Genomic DNA, 18,929 nt, shown 5'->3' on the forward strand with positions numbered 1-18,929 from the left:
TTTGTGATATAATTATTATTTTATTTGACTTATAACATGAATAAGCTGATCAAATATTCCAATTAAATCACCCATATCGAAATCTTATTACAAATTTGATAAATTTAATTCAATTCAATTTAAATTTTAAGAAAAAGGTAAAAACTTACCAATAAGAATTTTTATTTCTAAAGCTTCAACAACAACAAAAACTTTGTTAAAGAGATAAAAAAAAAAACCAATCAATTTCACAAATTTTACGTAGTTATACATATTCTTACAACATGATTAGTTTGGAAAATAAATGAGTTACACAATTAGTAAGAAATGAAAAGATGGGTGATGCTAATGTTGTTGTATGTGAAAAAACATAAAAAGAAGTAGCAAATGATTGCATAGATGGTAGAATCAAAGCAACTGTAAAGCCCGGGAACCCACAAACAGCTCCAACCGGACCTCAAAAACACAAATCAAATACACACAGTTTATGAAGCATTCAGATCCGACTTGGTTTGTTCATTCATTCGGATCACGCACTTCACACTTCAAACTTCACACAGTAAAAATTTCACACCCCAAATCCGAATCCCTTTTCTGCTACCAAATTGTCTCACTCATTAAAAGGTACTAACCAGTAACGACCACCATTTTGGACAAAACACACAAAAAAATATAAGTGTTTTCGGATCAAAAACAACGTGTGAGGTCACTCTCAACAACCTTTGTGTTGTTTTCTTACTACGTTCAAGTGCTTTCAACAACAGAGGCACAATTTTTTCTGCTACAAGAATACCCAAATCTGGCTTCAGACCCTTCACACAACAAATCACGAAGTTTGAAACTTTCGGAGCAATTGTGAGACCCCAGTTGCCGGGAGTTTGTTTTTCCGGCGAGATTCCGGCGAAGAATGGCTGTGGAGAGTGAGAAATCAGGGTCTGATGGTAAAGGTTGGAGCTTTTGTAGAATGCCGTTTTGGCAAACAACGCATGCACCTTCTTCATCTTCTTCTTCTTCCTCAACATCTTATATGCACAATGTTCATCAGCAAAACCAGGGTCTTCAATCTCTTGATAGATCCACCCAGAATCAGTCTTCAGGAATGGTTTCTTCTGTGGCAAAGTCTCTGCTTCCTACAAGGAGGAGGCTCCGTCTTGATCCTCCCAACAAACTCTACTTTCCTTGTATGTATCTTATGAACTTATTTAGTCACTGATTTCTGTTTTCTTTCTTATTATTAACTTTTTGGATTGCATTATTTTCTGTTAAGATTCATTGCTGAATGAGTAGTGATATACTTATTATCTTAAAATTGTCTTAAACATCCTTCTAAATACTAATGAGGTATAAAAGATTAGGAGGATGCTTTGGATGATCGTTTATAGGAATAAATAATTACTCTGGTTGAATTGGTGTTTCTGTTTTAACTTTTAAGTGCTTTGCTTGTATCATTTATCCTCTAAGGTATTGAGAGTTTTATGATTATAAATATCAAGACAAATCTATTTATTTGTTAATTCTGTTTTTTTCCCTTGTTTTATTGTTATTAGGAATTTAGGATCAAGAATATGATTTGAGTTCCAGTGAATTCTTTTGGATGAATTTGATTCATTTTGAATTTGTTTTGAAGATGAACCTGGCAAGCAAGTTAGGAGTGCAATCGCGATTAAAAACACTAGCAAGTCTCATGTAGCTTTCAAGGTGAGGTTTATCCCTTATGATGAGTTAGTGATTAAATCTTCATTGAAACTTTTCTGGCACTCACTGTCAATGTATGTTGACATTTGGCACCTCTTGGGACAATTTTGGATTGTTTTAATCAACCTACAAAATTGAAATATTAGATCAGAGAAGTTTCTTAGGTAGACTGCTTCAACAACTGTGACAAGAATTGAGAGAACTGTCTTTTGAACTGTGGGAAAGAAATGAGACGAGTCAGTTAGAAGTAGTGGAAGTCTGTTAGTGTAAAGTTAGTTTAGTTAGCTTTCTGTTACTTAAAAATAATCCAATACAGAAATGTGCATGTACTACTATGTACACTAGTAATCCCTATACAAGCCAGAATTGCAGCTCATTTACATCAGAATGAATAGGTTCAATTCATTTGTATCAGTTTTGTTTTCTTCTCTGTTCTATATTGAGTTCACCTTCTTTAGATAAACAGTTTTGAATTCTTGAAGAAAGTTTTCGACACTGACTTGATGATAGGAAGCATGACATTGATATGGTATAAGGATGTTCCTATCGAGTTTCACATCATATTTTTATAGGATAGTGAACACTTTTCTGTTGTTGTATATTGTCATGTTATATACCAGTAGCTTTTTTGTTGTATAATCCACTTAAATTGCTGCTAACTGACATTTTTGTTTTGTTTCCATCTTAGTTTCAAACAACTGCACCGAAAAGTTGTTATATGCGGCCTCCAGGTGGTATTCTTGCACCTGGAGAAAGCATTATTGCCACTGGTAATTTGTCCTTCAAAACGTGATTCTACAGTTTAGTCAAGTACTTTGAATTTGGTGAATCCTGCTTAACAACTTTAGGTTAACATATTTGGCAGTGTTTAAGTTTGTCGAGCCACCAGAGAACAATGAGAAACTACTTGACCAAAAAAGCAGGGTTAAGTTCAAAATCATGAGCCTCAAAGTGAAGGGAGAAATGGACTATGTACCAGAGCTGGTAATTTGCTTATGCTTTTCCTCCAAGACATTGATATCGACCTTCATTGTTTTTATTTTTTATACTTGCTTGTTTTCATAAGCTGACTCTGTAACTTTTCTTTCTGCTGTTTTTTTATGCTTAAAGTTTTTTTTTATTGGATTTGGATTCCAACCTTGTCATGGTCTCTCATCCCCACCATTGATTTGATCACTTTGAAAAAATAGAACTTAAAAAGATAAACAAGCAAGTGAAGATGTGAACATGAACTTGTCATGTTAATTTTGAACGTGAGAGGATTGAATCCTTTTCTATGTATGTCATAATATCCGATTTCTAAGTCAAAACATTTAGTATAGACGAAGGATTTTGATAATGTGACTCATAATTTGTCAGTTTATCCATCTAATGATTAATAAGCCAATCATATTGTATTTATTGTGTATTGATTTGTACATTTATGATGGAATGGTTTATTGAATAAAACATGCTTTTAGTATATATATACTCAATGCAGAATGCTTCTGTATGCTGATCAAAGTTGTGAAATGTAATTCTTCCTGCAGTTTGAGGAGCAAAGAGATCAAGTGGCTGTAGAGCAAATTCTGCGGGTCATCTTCCTCGACCCGGAACGCCCTAGCCCTGTAAGATTAGTTTGTCTCAAATATGTTATATGATCTTATAGCTTTCTGTGTGGAGTTAGAATCTAAAACATTGTTTCTCAAAGGCTTTGGATAAGCTTAAACGGCAGTTGGCCGAGGCTGAGGCTGCACTGGAAGCTCGGAAGAAACCCCCGGAGGAGACAGGTCCTCGACTCGCCGGGGAAGGTCTAGTTATTGATGAATGGGTAAGACACACACTTCTATACTTTTTGCTACCCCAAGCTTGGTGTATATTGGATTATGTTTTCATTTCAAGTTAAAATTCTGTTCCCTCTTGCTTGTTCCTTCTGCAGAAAGAAAGAAGAGAACGATACTTGGCTCGGCAGCAGGTCGAAGGTGTCGTGGATTCAGTGTAAAGTATATAGCATTTCTGTTCTTTTGTCCAATTTTATGTTCAGAAACTGAACTGTCTGGCCACTGATTTGTCAAATGTGGTTGAGTGATCTAGAGAAGTGCTATTAAGAGATTGAAAACACTGAATAATTTTTCATTTTGAATAATGTTTGTGGTGTTAAGTGCGAGTGAATCAATGCTACCATCGGCTGAACTTAAAATTTCTATGCTATATCTTCTCTTACAACTTGTAGATAGCTTGTTTCTTTTGAATGAGATTTTTGAACTGATTCTTCACTTAATTTCATCTTTATCATTGCTGTGGTTGGATTTGCCTCAGTTGGAAATAGTTATCTTATTGATCAAATCATATTCAAATATCTTGATTATATTCAGTTTCATTGATTTAAAGAAAATCAATTTAGTCAAAGCAATATATGCTTGAATGCATGACAAAGGTGACACAACAGCTTCTTGTTTTATGAACAACTTCAAATAAGTCAATATCTTCATCCTTTATTATTAGAAGTTTACTTTCCTTTATGAACTTCTTCAAGTGACTACAGTAGTATTGGTATTTGTGTGTGTATATATAATCAAAATTGTGAAGAACCAAAATGATTATGCCTAGAGTGTTTTTAACTAATATCTTTGGAGCACTTTTAAGATATTCAAAATGTTGAATTGTGAAGTTAGCATGTTCATTCTTTATGATCTGGAACACTACAAACAAACTCAAATTCCACTTCCATTGATTTGGGTAGAAGATGGCAGCATCCCACGTATGTTTTGGCTTCTATATACACTAGAAAACTAGAAAAGTATCCTAAAAGAGGGTGTGCTTTCACTTAGTAGGATTGGTCTTCATTTCTGAAACAATAAAGGGTGTTAGCTGGATAAAGTAACTAAAAGCAAGTAATTGGTTCTATACAAGACGCTTTCTATTTAATTTAGCACAATTATATTATATTATACATGGAAAATTTATGAAATAATAAAAAAATACACACATATATATAAATATATATTGATTTTTTGACTGATTTAATAACTGATATTTTTATATATAAATAATATTTTTGAATATCTATAACTGAAAAATCCTCAATTTTGAGGATGGATAAACACATAAATAGTATCCATCTTTTTTTAATCTAAAATTGTAAACAAGTTGTAGCTATAAATTAGACACAAGTTAAATTAATTGACAATTAGCTAGCAGCCACTATCATTATCTAAATTATGGTAAAGCAAATATGGATTTAACTAAACTCAAGATAGAATAATAATTCCTCATCAAGATCCCAAAGTGGAGAGGTGAGAGGTCCACTTAATAAAGTGAGCATATGAGAATACAAATCTCCTTTTTACAAAAGCAATATCTTGATGTGTAAGTGCCAATTTTGTGGAATAATTATTTTAATCCCTAAGGTTAGCATCATTAGTATTGATGATTGAGCTGCAAATATTTTTTAGTTAACCTGTTATTAAGAAAATATAAACTTAAAATGAGAGTGCTATAAAGTCAGTTATTACTTACTAGGTCCACAGCTCCTATTTTATTAGGAGGCAATTCATTATGGAGTATATGAAAATCTTTTGGTGCTATGAGGTGCAATTTTAATTTTAATTATAATTCAAATCTTATATCTAACAAAGTCTTCGTGTCACTATCTCGTTACTTTTGATATGGTTTCTTTATAATGCAAAATAATAGTAAGTCTTTGTTTTATATAAAGACTGGGTTAAAATATTTAGCAAGGTGTCGTCAGTGAATATTTGCGAGATCCTCAATACCTAAGTATATAATAAATAAGCCATAAACCTATTATATAAAATTAGATATCGATAATATAATGTATCAGAAAAGCTTCGCATACAAGCGATTAAGGCTTGTAAGCCTTACAAGTCCAAAAAATAACTTCTCCCGAAAACACGCTCCTAATATTATGTATCTTTCACGCGCTATATAACAGAACGCGCGAATATATAATTTCCAATTTTTAAAAGATCTCGTTTCCTTCTTCGTTCTCCTTCTTGCCAAATTTCTTCGTTTTCCTTCTTGCGCGTCTTTCCCTGCCTTTTCGATCGTTCTTTTCGCTATGTTTTATCATTCGTTTGTTCTTCGTTATTGACGCGAGTTTCTCTTTCTGTAGCTCTAGGTTCGTTTTTTTTCGATTTTGTAGTTTCTGAAATCAAATTTTGAACTCGTTTTGAAGATAATGGATGATTCAACTTCAGATTGTCAGCTGAATCAGGGCAAAATGGATTTTGAATTTGAATCTAACGAAGTTCCTAAGGTTTGATTTACATTCAGCTTATTATGATTACTCTGAATTTGATGCAGTTATTGGTTTATGATTGTCTAGCTGAATAATTCGTGAACATTGACTGTGAAACTAATGCGTGAACATAAATCTGTGGATTGAATCTAATGTATTAGTTTTGATTAATTATCTGCAATTTATAGCAGACGCTCGGGTGTAGATCAGAATTTTTTGGGTGTATTTTAGGGGAAGTGTGGGTGTATTTACAATTTATGGCTTTTTTTGTTATTTAAGTTGAGTTGTTGTCGTTCGGGTGTATTAGATCAGAAATTATTGGGTGTATTTTTAGTTTTTGACATGGTGTATTCTGCAGCCTCTCTGTGTTGTTGATGACCAGTTTGTTCCCAAGGTTGGAATGACCTTTACCACCCTTGAAGATGCTGGAAAATTTTACAGGGACTACGCCAAGACTGCAGGTTTTTCTACAAGAGTTTGGAGCACAAATAGGAAAGGAAACGAGATTAAGAATCAATTGATTACATGTAGCAGAGAGGGAAAATGAAAATCTAAAATATCTCCGACCGAGAAGACAAATCCGACAGCCGGTTTAAACTGTCCTGCAAGAATTTATATACACACATTGAAGGATGTTGGTGCTTGGATCATTTCAAAGGTTGTGTTGGATCATTCACACCCTTGCTGTCCAAGTAAAGCAGAGATGCTCAAACAGCATAGGGAACTAAGCATGTCCATTCGTCGTACAATAGAGAATAATGAGGAGGCTGGTATTAGACCAAGTAAAACTTACCAATCATTTGTTGCGGCAGCCGGGGGTCACCACGAGTTAAATTTTATTGAAAAGGATGTGAGGAATTACATTACGAGAGAAGTGCGGAATGTTTCTGAACAAGATGCAAAGGAATTCGGAAAATATTTGTTAAGAATGAAAGAGAAGAATCATAATTTCTTTTTTGAGCTTGAACTCGAGGATGATCAATCGATTAAGCAGGCTTTTTGGGCCGATGCAAGAAGTAGAGATGCCTTTGAGTATTTCGGAGATGTTATTTCATTTGACACTACCTACAATACAAACAGGTAATAAACTGTCCCTGTTTATGATGCTAAATTAATGTTGTTTTATGAATCTGCCGCAGAGGTGTATATTGTGTGTTTTTGGGTGTATAAAATCATTTTTTGGGTGTACGTAATGATTTTTCATTCTGCACTATGGTAATTTGTTTCAGGTATAATTTGGTTTGTGGTTCTTTTGTCGGGGTGAATCACCACGGTCAGTCAACACTTCTTGGATGCTCTTTGATGAAAAACAAAGAAATTGAATCATTCAAATGGTTATTTCAATGTTGGCTTCATTACATGGGAGGAAATGCTCCGAAAGGGTTTCTCACTGATCAATGCGCATCAATGAAAAGGACTTTAGAGGCTTGTATGCCAATAACAATTCACCGTTGGTGTATTTGGCACATCATGAAGAAGATTCCAAGCAAATTAAACGGGTACAAGGGACATGCAAAAATTGAACAAGAAATGAGCCAAGTTGTTTGGAACTCTCATAGTAAAGACTCATTTGATAGGAATTGGAATGATTTTCTGCTGAATTTTGGTCTTGTGGACAAGAAGTGGCTGTCAGATAATGTTGTTTAAAATCTGCAGCAGAGGTGTAAATTGAATTTTCTTCGGGTGTATTTATAGTCTGTTTTTGGGTGTATTCTGCAGATCTCTATGAAGACCATCATATATGGGTTCCAATCTATCTGGATCACCACTTCTGGGCAGGGATGAGAAGCACACAAAGGAGCGAGAGCATGCATTCATTTTTTAACAAGTTTATTACCCGGAATAGCTCGCTTATTCAATTTGTCAAACAATACGATAATTGCCTCGGAAGCAGGGAGCAAGCAGAGAGAGAATTAGATGCTGCAGATTTTCATACGGTCATACCGTGTGCAACCAAATCCTCCATTGAAGCTCAGTTTCAAGATGTGTACACTCATCAAAAGTTTAGGGAAGTCCAAGCACAATTTAGAGGAAAGACGAATTGCATCACTAGATTAACGAATTCTACTCTAGGCTATTCAGTATACGAAGTTGGAGAACAAGTTTCCAGCTCAATATTCAACAAATTTGTGGTTACTTACGACTCAGTAGCAACCGAGGTAAAATGTCAATGCTTATTATTCGAGTCAAGAGGGATATTTTGCCGTCACGCACTAAGCGTGTTAAGTTTTGAACGAGTAAGCCAAGTGTTACCTAGATATATACTGGAACGATGGAGCAAGAAGGTAAAGAGGCGACACACACACATCAAAAGCAGCCACGACGAGCCACTATTGGAGCCAAGAAGCAAGAAGTTTGACGAATTGGTTTTTCGTTCGCAAAATATTTGCGAATTTGTATCAAAATCGGAGGAGCTGACTGCAATTCTGCACCGTGCGTATGATAACGTCATGGTTGAGATGGAATCATTGAAAGTCAAAAGGAAGGGGACATCTTCTTTATCTCACGAATACGCCAACTTGGAATCCGTTAACGAGCTTCAAAGCCCTCCAAGGATTCGAACAAGAGGACGTCCAAAAAATAGGCTAGGTTCAAAGTTGGACAAACATATTGCAAATGCCTCAAAGAAGAAGAAAACGAAAGTTTTAAACGAGGTAAAAGTGATGTTCTTTAAATATGTGGTGATTGAGTTTAATTTTCTCGTTAATAGTTTAGCTAATATGTGAGTTTGTTATATCCAGTTAAACCTCTTTGATGCTGCATCAGTGGTGCATTCAAATTCCAGCCAATATCAAGGACGTGTTATAAATTATCAGTTCAGGGTACCAGCAGCAGCGGATAACTCTTTGGGTGTATAGTTACAGAATATGGGTGTAAAAGCAGTGTTCTTTTGGGTGTATTTCTAAATTTTCTTGTGTTTCACATTTTACATATATATTTCATAATCTGCTGTTTATGTTATAAAATATTGTTTGTTTTTTTTACTACAATTTAAGGGTTTTAGGGTTTAGGGTTTAGGGTTTTAGGGTTTAGGGTTTTAGGGTTTAGGATTTATGGTTTAGGGTTTACGGTTTAGGTTTTAGTGTTTAGGGTTTAGGTTTTAGGGTTTAGGATTCAGGGTTTTAGGGATAAAGCATTAGGGGGATAGATGTTTGGGTGTATATTCAACTTTCTTTGGGTGTAAAAAATGTCAGGTTATGGGTGTATATTTGGTTTGATGTTTTTCTTCATATTATAGTACCTGTAATTCAGACATTTTGAATACAGCAGAGAGAGTTTTACTCATAATTGGCAAATTTTTACAGCATGTGTTTAATTTGTTACAAGACTATATAACAGTTACATTAATCAATGTCAATATCCTTAGAATCTATCTGACAATATGGACTCAATAACAATGAGGATGGCTTGGACAGTCTTATTGCATTACTTCCCCTAATGGCTTCAGCTTTGTCTTAATTCATTTCATGGAATAGAATCCAGGAAGCATATTCTACTCTAAAGTGGTCCACCTCATCCTACAGTTAAAAAGAATATTCTGTTTAATCAACCATGTTAATTGAGTAAAGTAATACAGAGTTATTTAGTTTTAAACACATTTACCTGGGTCCAATTGTCCCACTCATACTTCAGCCTTTTAATGTTTGCGGGCTGAAATATCTCAAGCCACTTCATTACGTAGATAGCACAGTCATAGCTGAAAACCAAGAAAATAAATTACAAATTACATATAGAAAAAATTAATTTTTAGAGTGAAAGATTTATACCTTGTCTTTTGGCCTGAGGTGTGAAGGTATGGTGGTTCAATTTCCTTGTCCTTGTCCCTTGTCTTCAGAGGTGCCCCCAGCATATACTTTAATTCGTGAAATTACATATCCCTTAAAACACAAAACAAATCAGTAATACATGAATAAATTCAATAAAGGGATACACCCAAAGGAGCATAAAGTTACACCTTATATTGAATAGAAATACACCCAACTATTAAAATACAGAATACAGAACCAACTTACAATGAATGTATTCCGGGCTGTTCTCTCATCGGACGGAGATTTCGTGTGATATGGGTCGATTATATAAAATTTCCGCTTTCTTGTTTCAGCCAACCATAACCACCAATGTTGTGAATGGCAAACAGGTGCAAAAATCTGAAATATGTTCAGATTGAACACTGTTTTAGTTTATTTGGCACATAAGTAAAAAATGGTAATAAGAAGTTTTAGAAATGAAAACTTACATAACGATGCGATGCTAATTTTTTAAGGTCCAAGAAGGGTATAAACATTGGGTAGTCTTCCACCCTAAATGGCTTATTGGTTTTAGGCCGTAAGAATACCCCTTTTGGATGATTTGCAATGGCCATGTTTTGCAAAAATTGTGAACCACCAAATGAATACAGAAAATACACCCAAACGAATGTAGAACTTACACCCAATTGAACACAGAAAATACACCAAAATAAACACATAAAATACACCCAATTTAAGACAAAAAAATACACCCGAAAGAATGTAGAAAATACACCCAAATTTTGTTGAAGCAACCCTTACTACAATATCAAGGGGGAGATAGTATATTTCTTCTTGAAACCTTTTAATCTTTTGCTGGTTTAGGATGTGGCACATAGCAGAGACAATCTAGAAAAAGATGCCGAAATCAATTTTACATCAATCAGCATTGCAGCTAATTTTGGTGATAAAAACATTAAAGCTATTGTAATATTACCTCAGCTTCTATATGCGTTTCAGATGCGAGTGATGCAAGGTGGATTTTTGACAAAATGTATTGTTGAGTTAAGAAATTAACTAAATTAATTAGTGATGACAAACATTATTTTTGACAAAATAAATAATTAGAGTGGTTTAATCAACAAGTATATGTTGCTAATTATTTATTATATGTTGCAGGCCAAAATGTGAATTACAGCCCAAATGGAATGAGAAACAAAACAAGATTGATGGGCTGGTAAATCAAGCAAAGCCCAAAAGGAAGCAAGCTTAAGAAATTAAAATGAGCCAAGCATATCTCTACCCGATCCAAGCCCAATTTTGTTTCAGCAAACAATTCCCTCCATCTTGCTCCAACCAAAGCAACGTTACTCTCCTCTCTAATCAAGTCAAATCAAGAGTTCAGAAAAGTAAGAAAGAGAAAGAGAGAAAAAGCTTCCTCCATAAGCCAATAACCAAAGAAGCAAGAGAGAGAGAGTTGAAGCTTGAAGCACAGAAGCTAAAACAGAAATCCCAAGCTAAATCAAGCTTAAGAAAGGTAATCCATCTCATCTTGCATGCATCAAATCTTCATCCTTTCTTCCCAACTCTCTGCACTATCCGAAAATGGCATTCAAGGAAAAGTTGATATCTGTTCTTCACTGCTACAAATCCACGGTCACAAGAGATTCTTGGGGACCAAGTTGCATCTCTATGGTTCAGATTTGGTTGACCATTGGAAGACAGTTTCATGACTTTCGGTCAAGTTGGAAAAGTCAAAAGCAAAGGTTCTACTTTGATGTTTGAGAAGAAAAAGTAAATCTGTGGCTTGGTGAAGCTCAAGGCTCAAGGTGTTGACCTTGGAAGAAGAACTCAGCCACATGCAAGGAGATAAAAGAAGAACTTCTGCTCATTCAGAACTAAGGAGAGAAAACCAGTGAATAGAGGTTATTGTTCTGAGAAAGCTCTTTGAAGAAGTTCAACTAACTGGACAGTGTAACCTAATCAAAGGTGCATTCCGCCAGTATGAAGAACTGAATCAGAGGCTTGTTAATCTGGTTTTTCGCATAGCACAGAGGCTGTTGATGAAGTCAATCTCCTTCATGTTTTACTGATTGTAATGTACTTTTCTAAGCTTATCTTTCTGTAATTTCTTGAGAGAAAAGGCATTGTGAGAAAGCTTGAGAAAAAGCCATGAGTGGAAAAAGGCTGAGAGATACACTTGAGAGAAAAGCCTAGAGTTATTTTCTGATTTCTTTAGGTTGATTAAGTGTCTTGTATCTAGTATCTGAATGGTATCCCTTTCTTAGTTGGGTTAGCACTAACAGGTATAGTTAGGTATTAGCATAGCCAATGTCAAGTTAGGTTAGAACTTGAGTGTGAAAGGATTGGGTCAATCCTGTGTTATTGGTGTATGTAATACAGTTTACTATAGTGAAATTCTTCCACAGTTGTGGAGGAGACTGGATGTAGGTTGCATAGCACAAGGCAACCGAACCAGGATACATGCTGGTGTTAGCTTTTCTCTTCTCTGCTGTGTTCTGTTTTCTGATATTCATGAGACAAAAATAAATTGTCTCATAAATTTCCGCTGCTAAGTTACAACAGAATCAGAATTGCAAATCTGTTTTAAAAGGGTTAACAACAGTAATTAAAAGGAAGGCATAGATTCAACCCCCCCTTCTCTAAGCCTACCACAACCTTCAATTGGTATCAGGAGCTAAGGTCTCAAGAATCAAGCTTAACCGCTTGGAGCAAAGATCCAATGGCGAACAATCTGGGCACAACCACAATTGCCTACACCCTCACTGAAGGCCAGTCAAACAACCGGCCACCTTTCTTTAACGGAAAGAACTATTCCTACTGGAAAGAAAGGATAAGGATCTTCATCCAATCCATTGACTACAACTTATGGAAGATCGTTGTGAGTGGTCCCAAGATCCCAACAAAAACAAGTGCTGATGGAGTGGTGACTCCGAAAGAAGAAGCTGAATGGAATGAAGATGACAAGAAGAAGATAGAGCTGAACGCTAAAGCAATCAACCTTCTTTATTGTGCTATCAGCTTTGAAGAGTACCGGAAGGTGTCTAGATGCAAGACAGCCAAAGAAATCTGGGAAAAACTCCAGGTTACACACGAAGGCACTAAACAAGTCAAAGAAACAAGGATTGATATGCTGCGAAAAGAGTATGAGATGTTTAGCATGAAGGATGGAGAAAGCATTGATGAAGCATTTGAGAGATTCTCAATCATAATCAACAACCTTGATGCTATGGGTACAAACTATGCAGAACAAACTTTGGTGAGAAAACTCCTCAGAAGCCTCACAAAAGAGTGGGAAAACACTGCCACTGTCCTAACCGAGAGTAACAACATAAGTCCCATAACCTATGATGAGCTGAGAGGAAAACTCCTTGCCTATGAAGCCACACACACAAACACAGACTCAAAGAAAAAGGGAATAACCCTCAAGTCACAAATAGAACCAAAAGAGAGTGAGTCTAGTGATGGTATTTCAGATGACGAACTTTTGTTTTTTGCTAGGAAATTTAGAAGGATGATGAAAAGCAAGAGCAAATACAAGGGTTCAAGTTCAAAGGAGCAAAAGATGGACTTGAGCAAGGTGACATGCCATCATTGCAAGGAGGCTGGACACTTCAAGTCAAACTGTCCAAAGCTCAAAAAGGAGGACAAAGACAAGAGGGAAAGGAAGAGAGTACTCATGGCAGCTTGGGAGGATCTTGAGAATGACTCAAATGAAGAAGAAGAATCTGAAGGAGATGACAAAGACTGCTTCATGGCTGGAAACAACAATCTTGATGAGGTAAACTATTATGATTTGACCATTGAGGACTTGCATGTTATTATTGATGATCTCACTTTAAACACATCAAAACTGCTTGATAAATACAATGAATGCAGATCTGAAAGAAATGTGTTAAGAGCTGAAAATGAATTTTTAAAAGAAAAAGTGAAGGAAACTGAATGTGCTTTGGACATCATTGAAGAAAACAGATTTCTAAAATATGAACTTGAAAAATTAAAAGGAAAGCATATTGTGGATCCTTCACATGAGTTAATTGCTGAAAATAAAAGATTAAATGATATGGTTAAAAGGCTGAATAGTGACTTAGCAAAATTTGCTCAAGGTTCTAGTAACTTGGACAAATTACTTGCAAGTCAAAGACCATTGTTTGAAAAATCTGGTTTAGGCTACATAGCCAAGGAAGATGCATCTTCTAATATTTCCTCTATAAAGTTTGTGGCTTCTTCATCAAATACCAAAACCATACCAAACAAATCTGGTATTGAAAATGCTCCAACATTTGAAGAAAAATTTGATGAAGTATACACAAGTGAAACTGACCCTTCACCAAAAACTGAACCGAGTTCAAACCGGCCAGGTTTGGGTTATATTTCGAAAAATGAGGCTGCTTTCAAGAAACCAACTTTTTACAACAAAACCTCATTTTCGAAAGGCAAAAATATTCAAAAAAATTCTGGTGAAAATGTCTTTGCAAAGAGGAATAACTTTACTAAAAATCAGTTTGTCAAAAGAAATGCATCTCCTCCAAGAACTAGAAAATTTCAAAGCTTTAATTATTTCAAGCAATATAACTCACATCAGTTTCAGCAACACACACCAGAAAATCATTGTGTTAATTGCAAGAAATTTGGTCACTCATATGCACAATGCTTCATTGAAAAGAGAGTTGTAAGAAACAAAGTCTACAATATTGTTTGTGATTTCAATGCACTTGGGCAACCAAGATGGATTAACTTCAAAGGATCCAAATTAATTTGGATACCTAAGGCTACTTGAATCTCATCATGCAGATTTGCCTAGCATCCAAGAACAAAAAGGACATGTGGTACATGGATAGTGGATGTTCAAGGCACATGACTGGAAGGTCAACCTACTTCATCAAACTAAATAAGTATGATGGAGGTTTTGTGACCTTTGGAGATGATGGTAAAGGTAAAATCATTGCTGTTGGAAAAGTAGGTAATGAGCAATCTACTTTCATTGATGATGTACTTTTAGTTTGTGGTTTAAAGCACAATCTTTTAAGTATAAGTCAGCTGTGTGATTTGGGATATTTAGTTGTTTTCAAAAGGCTTGAATGCTGTGTTGTTAATGAAAAGACAAATGAAGTGATGTTTGTTGCCAAGCGTTTCAATAATATGTATGGACTTACTCTTGATGAACTAAAGAATCAAAATGTAGCTTGTCTTCACTCTAAAGAATCTGAAAAGTGGTTATGGCACAAGAGATTGGGCCATGCAAGTATGTTTCAAATAAACAAACTTGTAAAGAAAGAATTAGTAAGAGGTCTTCCTTTGATAAAGTTTGACAAAGACATCACTTGTGATGCTTGCCAAATGGGAAAACAAACAAAAAGTTCTTTTAAACCAAAGGAAGACATCTCTACTAAAAGACCACTTGAGTTGCTACACATTGATTTATTTGGTCCAACAAGAACTCAAAGCCTAGGTGGTAAACATTATGGTTTAGTAATTGTGGATGACTACACTAGGTTTGGTTGGGTTTTATTTCTTGCACACAAAAATGAAGCCTTTTCGGCCTTTGGACCTTTTTGCAAGAAAATTCAAAATGAAAAGGATTTGAAAATCTCTTCTATAAGAAGTGATCATGGAACTGAATTTGAAAATAATTTGTTTGAATCCTTTTGTGAGGAATTTGGAATATCTCACAACTTCTCTTGTCCAAGAACACCACAACAAAATGGTGTTGTGGAAAGAAGAAATAGAAGCATACAAGAAATGACAAGAGCCATGCTTTGTGAGAGCAATGTTCCAAAATTCCTTTGGGCTGAAGCGGTTAACACAGCTTGCCACATTTTAAATAGAACAATCATAAGGAAATTTTTGAAGAAAACCCCTTATGAACTTTGGAAAGGCTACCCACCAAACTTAGATTACTTGCACATCTTTGGATGCAAATGTTTTGTTTTAAATAACAAAGAAAATTTGGGAAAATTTGATCCAAAGGCTTATGAGTGTTTGTTTGTTGGATATTCCACAACTAGTAAAGCATATAGGGTTTATCATCAAGATGCTAGAATTATTGAAGAGTCCATACATGTTACATTCTGTGATACTAACTTGGTGCAAAGCATTTTGGAAGATGTTGATGCAGGAAATCAAGCTCAAAAGGAGGATGAGAATGCTCAGAATCATGGAAAAGAGAATTCTGGACAAGCTGAACCAGAAACAGCAAATGATGATAATTCAAGAGACAATTCCATTTTGTCTCATGAATCTGAAGGAAATTCTGCAGACAGCAGCACACAGAATCCCTTGGTGACTGAATCTGCCTCCAAGTCCACCAGACCTCGTGAATGGAGATTCTTGAAGAATTATCCTGAGGAATTTGTCATTGGGGACGTCTCTCATGGGGTGCAAACAAGGTCCTCCACTAGAAAGGCAAATGAAGGTTCAAACATTGCCCTTCTTTCACAAATAGAGCCTCAAAACGTCAAGGAAGCACTTAGTGACCCTTCTTGGGTTAAAGCTATGGAGGATGAGCTTCTTGAGTTTGAAAAGAACCAAGTGTGGACGTTGGTTCCAAGGCCAAGTAGAAAGAAAGTGACCGGCACCAAGTGGATATTCCGGAACAAATTGGGAGAAGATGGTAGCATTGCAAGGAACAAGGCAAGGCTGGTGGCACAAGGATATGACCAAGAAGAAGGAATCGACTTTGATGAATCCTTTGCCCCTGTTGCCCGAATGGAAGCCATAAGACTTCTCTTAGCCTATGCTGCATTTTGTGGTTTTAAATTATACCAAATGGATGTGAAATGTGCATTTTTGAATGGAGTGATAGATAGAGAAGTGTATGTGGAGCAGCCTCCTGGTTTTGAAAATAAAGAGCATTTTGATCATGTTTTCAAACTATCTAAAGCTCTCTATGGTTTAAGACAAGCTCCTAGAGCTTGGTATGAGAGACTTAGCTCTTTTCTTTTGAAAAATGGTTTTCAAAGAGGCACCACTGATACAACTCTATTTATCAAGAATTCTAATGATTCTTTTATCCTAGTCCAAATATATGTTGATGACATTATTTTTGGATCAGCTAATGAATCCCTTTGTTCTGAATTTGGAAAACTCATGACAAGTGAATTTGACATGAGTATGATGGGTGAACTTAATTTCTTCCTTGGGCTGCAAATTAAACAAACTGAAAAAGGTATTTTCATTCATCAAGAGAAGTATGCCAAGGAATTAGTTAAGAAATTTGGTATGGAAAATGCCAAACCCATGGGAACTCCCATGCATCCTAATTCTAAATTAGATAAGGGAGAAACTGAGAAAGATGTTGATGAGACTAGGTATAGAGGAATGATTGGCTCTCTTATGTACTTAACTTCCTCTAGACCCGATATTGTGCAAAGCGTTGGATTGTGTTCTAGGTTCCAATCCAAACCAAAAGAGTCACATCTTTCTGCAGTTAAAAGGATCATTAGATATGTTCATGGCACATCCAATTTTGGTCTTTGGTATCCTAAGATTGATGATTTTTCTGCAGTTGGTTATTGTGATGCAGATTTTGCTGGTGATAGAGTTGATAGAAGGAGCACTTCTGGTTTATGTTGCTTCCTTGGGAAGTCCTTAAATGTATGGTCAAGTAAGAAGCAACCAACAGTGGCTCTTTCCACTGCAGAGGCTGAGTATATAGCTGCTTCTTCTTGTTGTTCTCAGCTTTTATGGTTAAAAACACAGCTTGCTGATTACAAATTAAAGGCTGAAAATATTCCCCTGCTGTGTGATAATATGAGTGCCATTAATATTTCCAAAAATCCAGTTTTGCACTCTAGGACTAAACATATTGAAGTGAAATTTCACTCAATAAGAGAACATGTCCAAAAGGGGGATATTAGTATTCAATTTGTTAAATCAGAGGAGCAATTAGCAGATATTTTTACAAAACCATTAGCTGAGGATAGATTCTGCATGCTTAGGACTTGTTTAGGAATTTTGAGTTATGATTCCTTGTTTAAAAAATGCTAATGTATTTGCTGGAGCTTTTTGTCTCATAAACAGGTATGAGACAATTCTGGGCAGGTGATGAACGTTTCCCTCATGTCAACGTGTTCTGGGCTTGCTTCAAGTGAAAAATTGATCTGGGCCAACCTCAATATTCAGATCAAGAGTGGTCCAAATGTGTTTCATTAATTTCTTATCACCTCAAGGCCCAATTATGAATGTTACAATCTTGTGTGTTAGTTTTTGATGATTTGTGTATTTCAAGAAAGGTTTTCAATAAATGTTTTGTGGCCCAAAAGGTTTCAAGTGGATTTATTCTTGGCCCAAAAAGTGTTTCAGGTTAATATTGTTGTTTTTCAAATTTTTTTAAAATTAATTTTAAAATCAAATAAAATCTTTCTTGAATGAGGTCATGTCTTTTCAAGTCTTTTCAAATGGTGATGCAGTTGCATGGTTTTGGAAACTTGCTTTTGGGTACGGTTACCAACACTCCCTCTCTTCCCTCCATAACTCCTTCTCCATCACTTCGGTTTTCACCACTAACCTTACTACTCTCTCATCTTCTTAAATTGAAACTAAGCAAATGAGGAAGAAAACCATTGCAAAAAGGGCTCCTCGTGAAAAGGTTTTCAAGCTACCCACAAAGCCATCCACTCGCTCTCAAGACCGCACCTTTACCCCTTCTCCTTCTCCTCCTACCTCTCCTCATCGCTGTGACCCCATGGCTCGGACCAAAAACACTCACAGGTTTCCTGCCTCTGCCAAGCCGACGCCACCACCAAAGGCCACACCTTCCAAGCCTGGCTCCTCAAAACCAAGTTCAGCAAAGTCTGGCTCCTCCAAAGGCAAACGTCAGGCGACTGAGGAACCCATACCCGAACCAACACAACCAAAATCCAGGTCGGTTCCAATGCGATCTCAATGAGGTAACACTCAAGTCCCTCTCCAGAATGTTAAAGAACCAGACATTGGACCTTTTGATCACAAAGCTCACTTTTTGACTTCTCATTCGAACTATAACCCTTATAGATTCAAATCTGCCATGAACAATGATTTTTATGAGAAGGTTATCCAGTATCGTACCCTTTGTCCCTCTTTTCTCGCTGATTTGCCATCTTTGAAAAGAAAAGGTTTTCCTTTTGTTGATAACTTGATTTTTCTGGACTGGAATCACCTTTTTGATATCAAAAAACCTGTTTATCCCTTGTTGGTTAAAGAGTTTTATGCAAACATGACTTATCATGAGGGCACGACTCATTCGTATGTCAAGGGTCGAGATATCGTTTTAAACAATGAGACCA

General features: G+C 35.9%; 1 protein-coding gene across 1 annotated transcript; it reads left to right on the forward strand.

The window, feature by feature from the left end:
• The first annotated feature begins 195 nt into the window (after positions 1 to 195).
• Positions 196 to 3,882, forward strand: LOC112771509 (vesicle-associated protein 4-2). The gene is made up of 7 exons (XM_025816275.3): positions 196 to 1,160; positions 1,607 to 1,677; positions 2,363 to 2,444; positions 2,540 to 2,658; positions 3,204 to 3,281; positions 3,365 to 3,484; positions 3,593 to 3,882. The coding sequence occupies exons 1-7, from the start codon at positions 887 to 889 to the stop codon at positions 3,653 to 3,655; spliced, it is 807 nt and encodes a 268-aa protein (XP_025672060.1). The 5' UTR covers positions 196 to 886; the 3' UTR covers positions 3,656 to 3,882.
• The last annotated feature ends 15,047 nt before the right edge of the window (positions 3,883 to 18,929 follow it).

This window comes from Arachis hypogaea, chromosome 18 (genome assembly GCF_003086295.3).
Source record: "Arachis hypogaea cultivar Tifrunner chromosome 18, arahy.Tifrunner.gnm2.J5K5, whole genome shotgun sequence".
Taxonomy (NCBI): domain Eukaryota; kingdom Viridiplantae; phylum Streptophyta; class Magnoliopsida; order Fabales; family Fabaceae; genus Arachis; species Arachis hypogaea.

Coding starts and splice junctions, on each gene's coding strand:
- LOC112771509 (XM_025816275.3), top strand. CDS start 887: ATGGCTGTGGAGAGTGAGAAATCAGGGTCTGATGGTAAAGGTTGGAGC. Junction 1,678..2,362: donor AGTCTCATGTAGCTTTCAAG/GTGAGGTTTATC, acceptor TTTCCATCTTAG/TTTCAAACAACTGCACCGAA. Junction 3,282..3,364: donor ACCCGGAACGCCCTAGCCCT/GTAAGATTAGTT, acceptor TGTTTCTCAAAG/GCTTTGGATAAGCTTAAACG.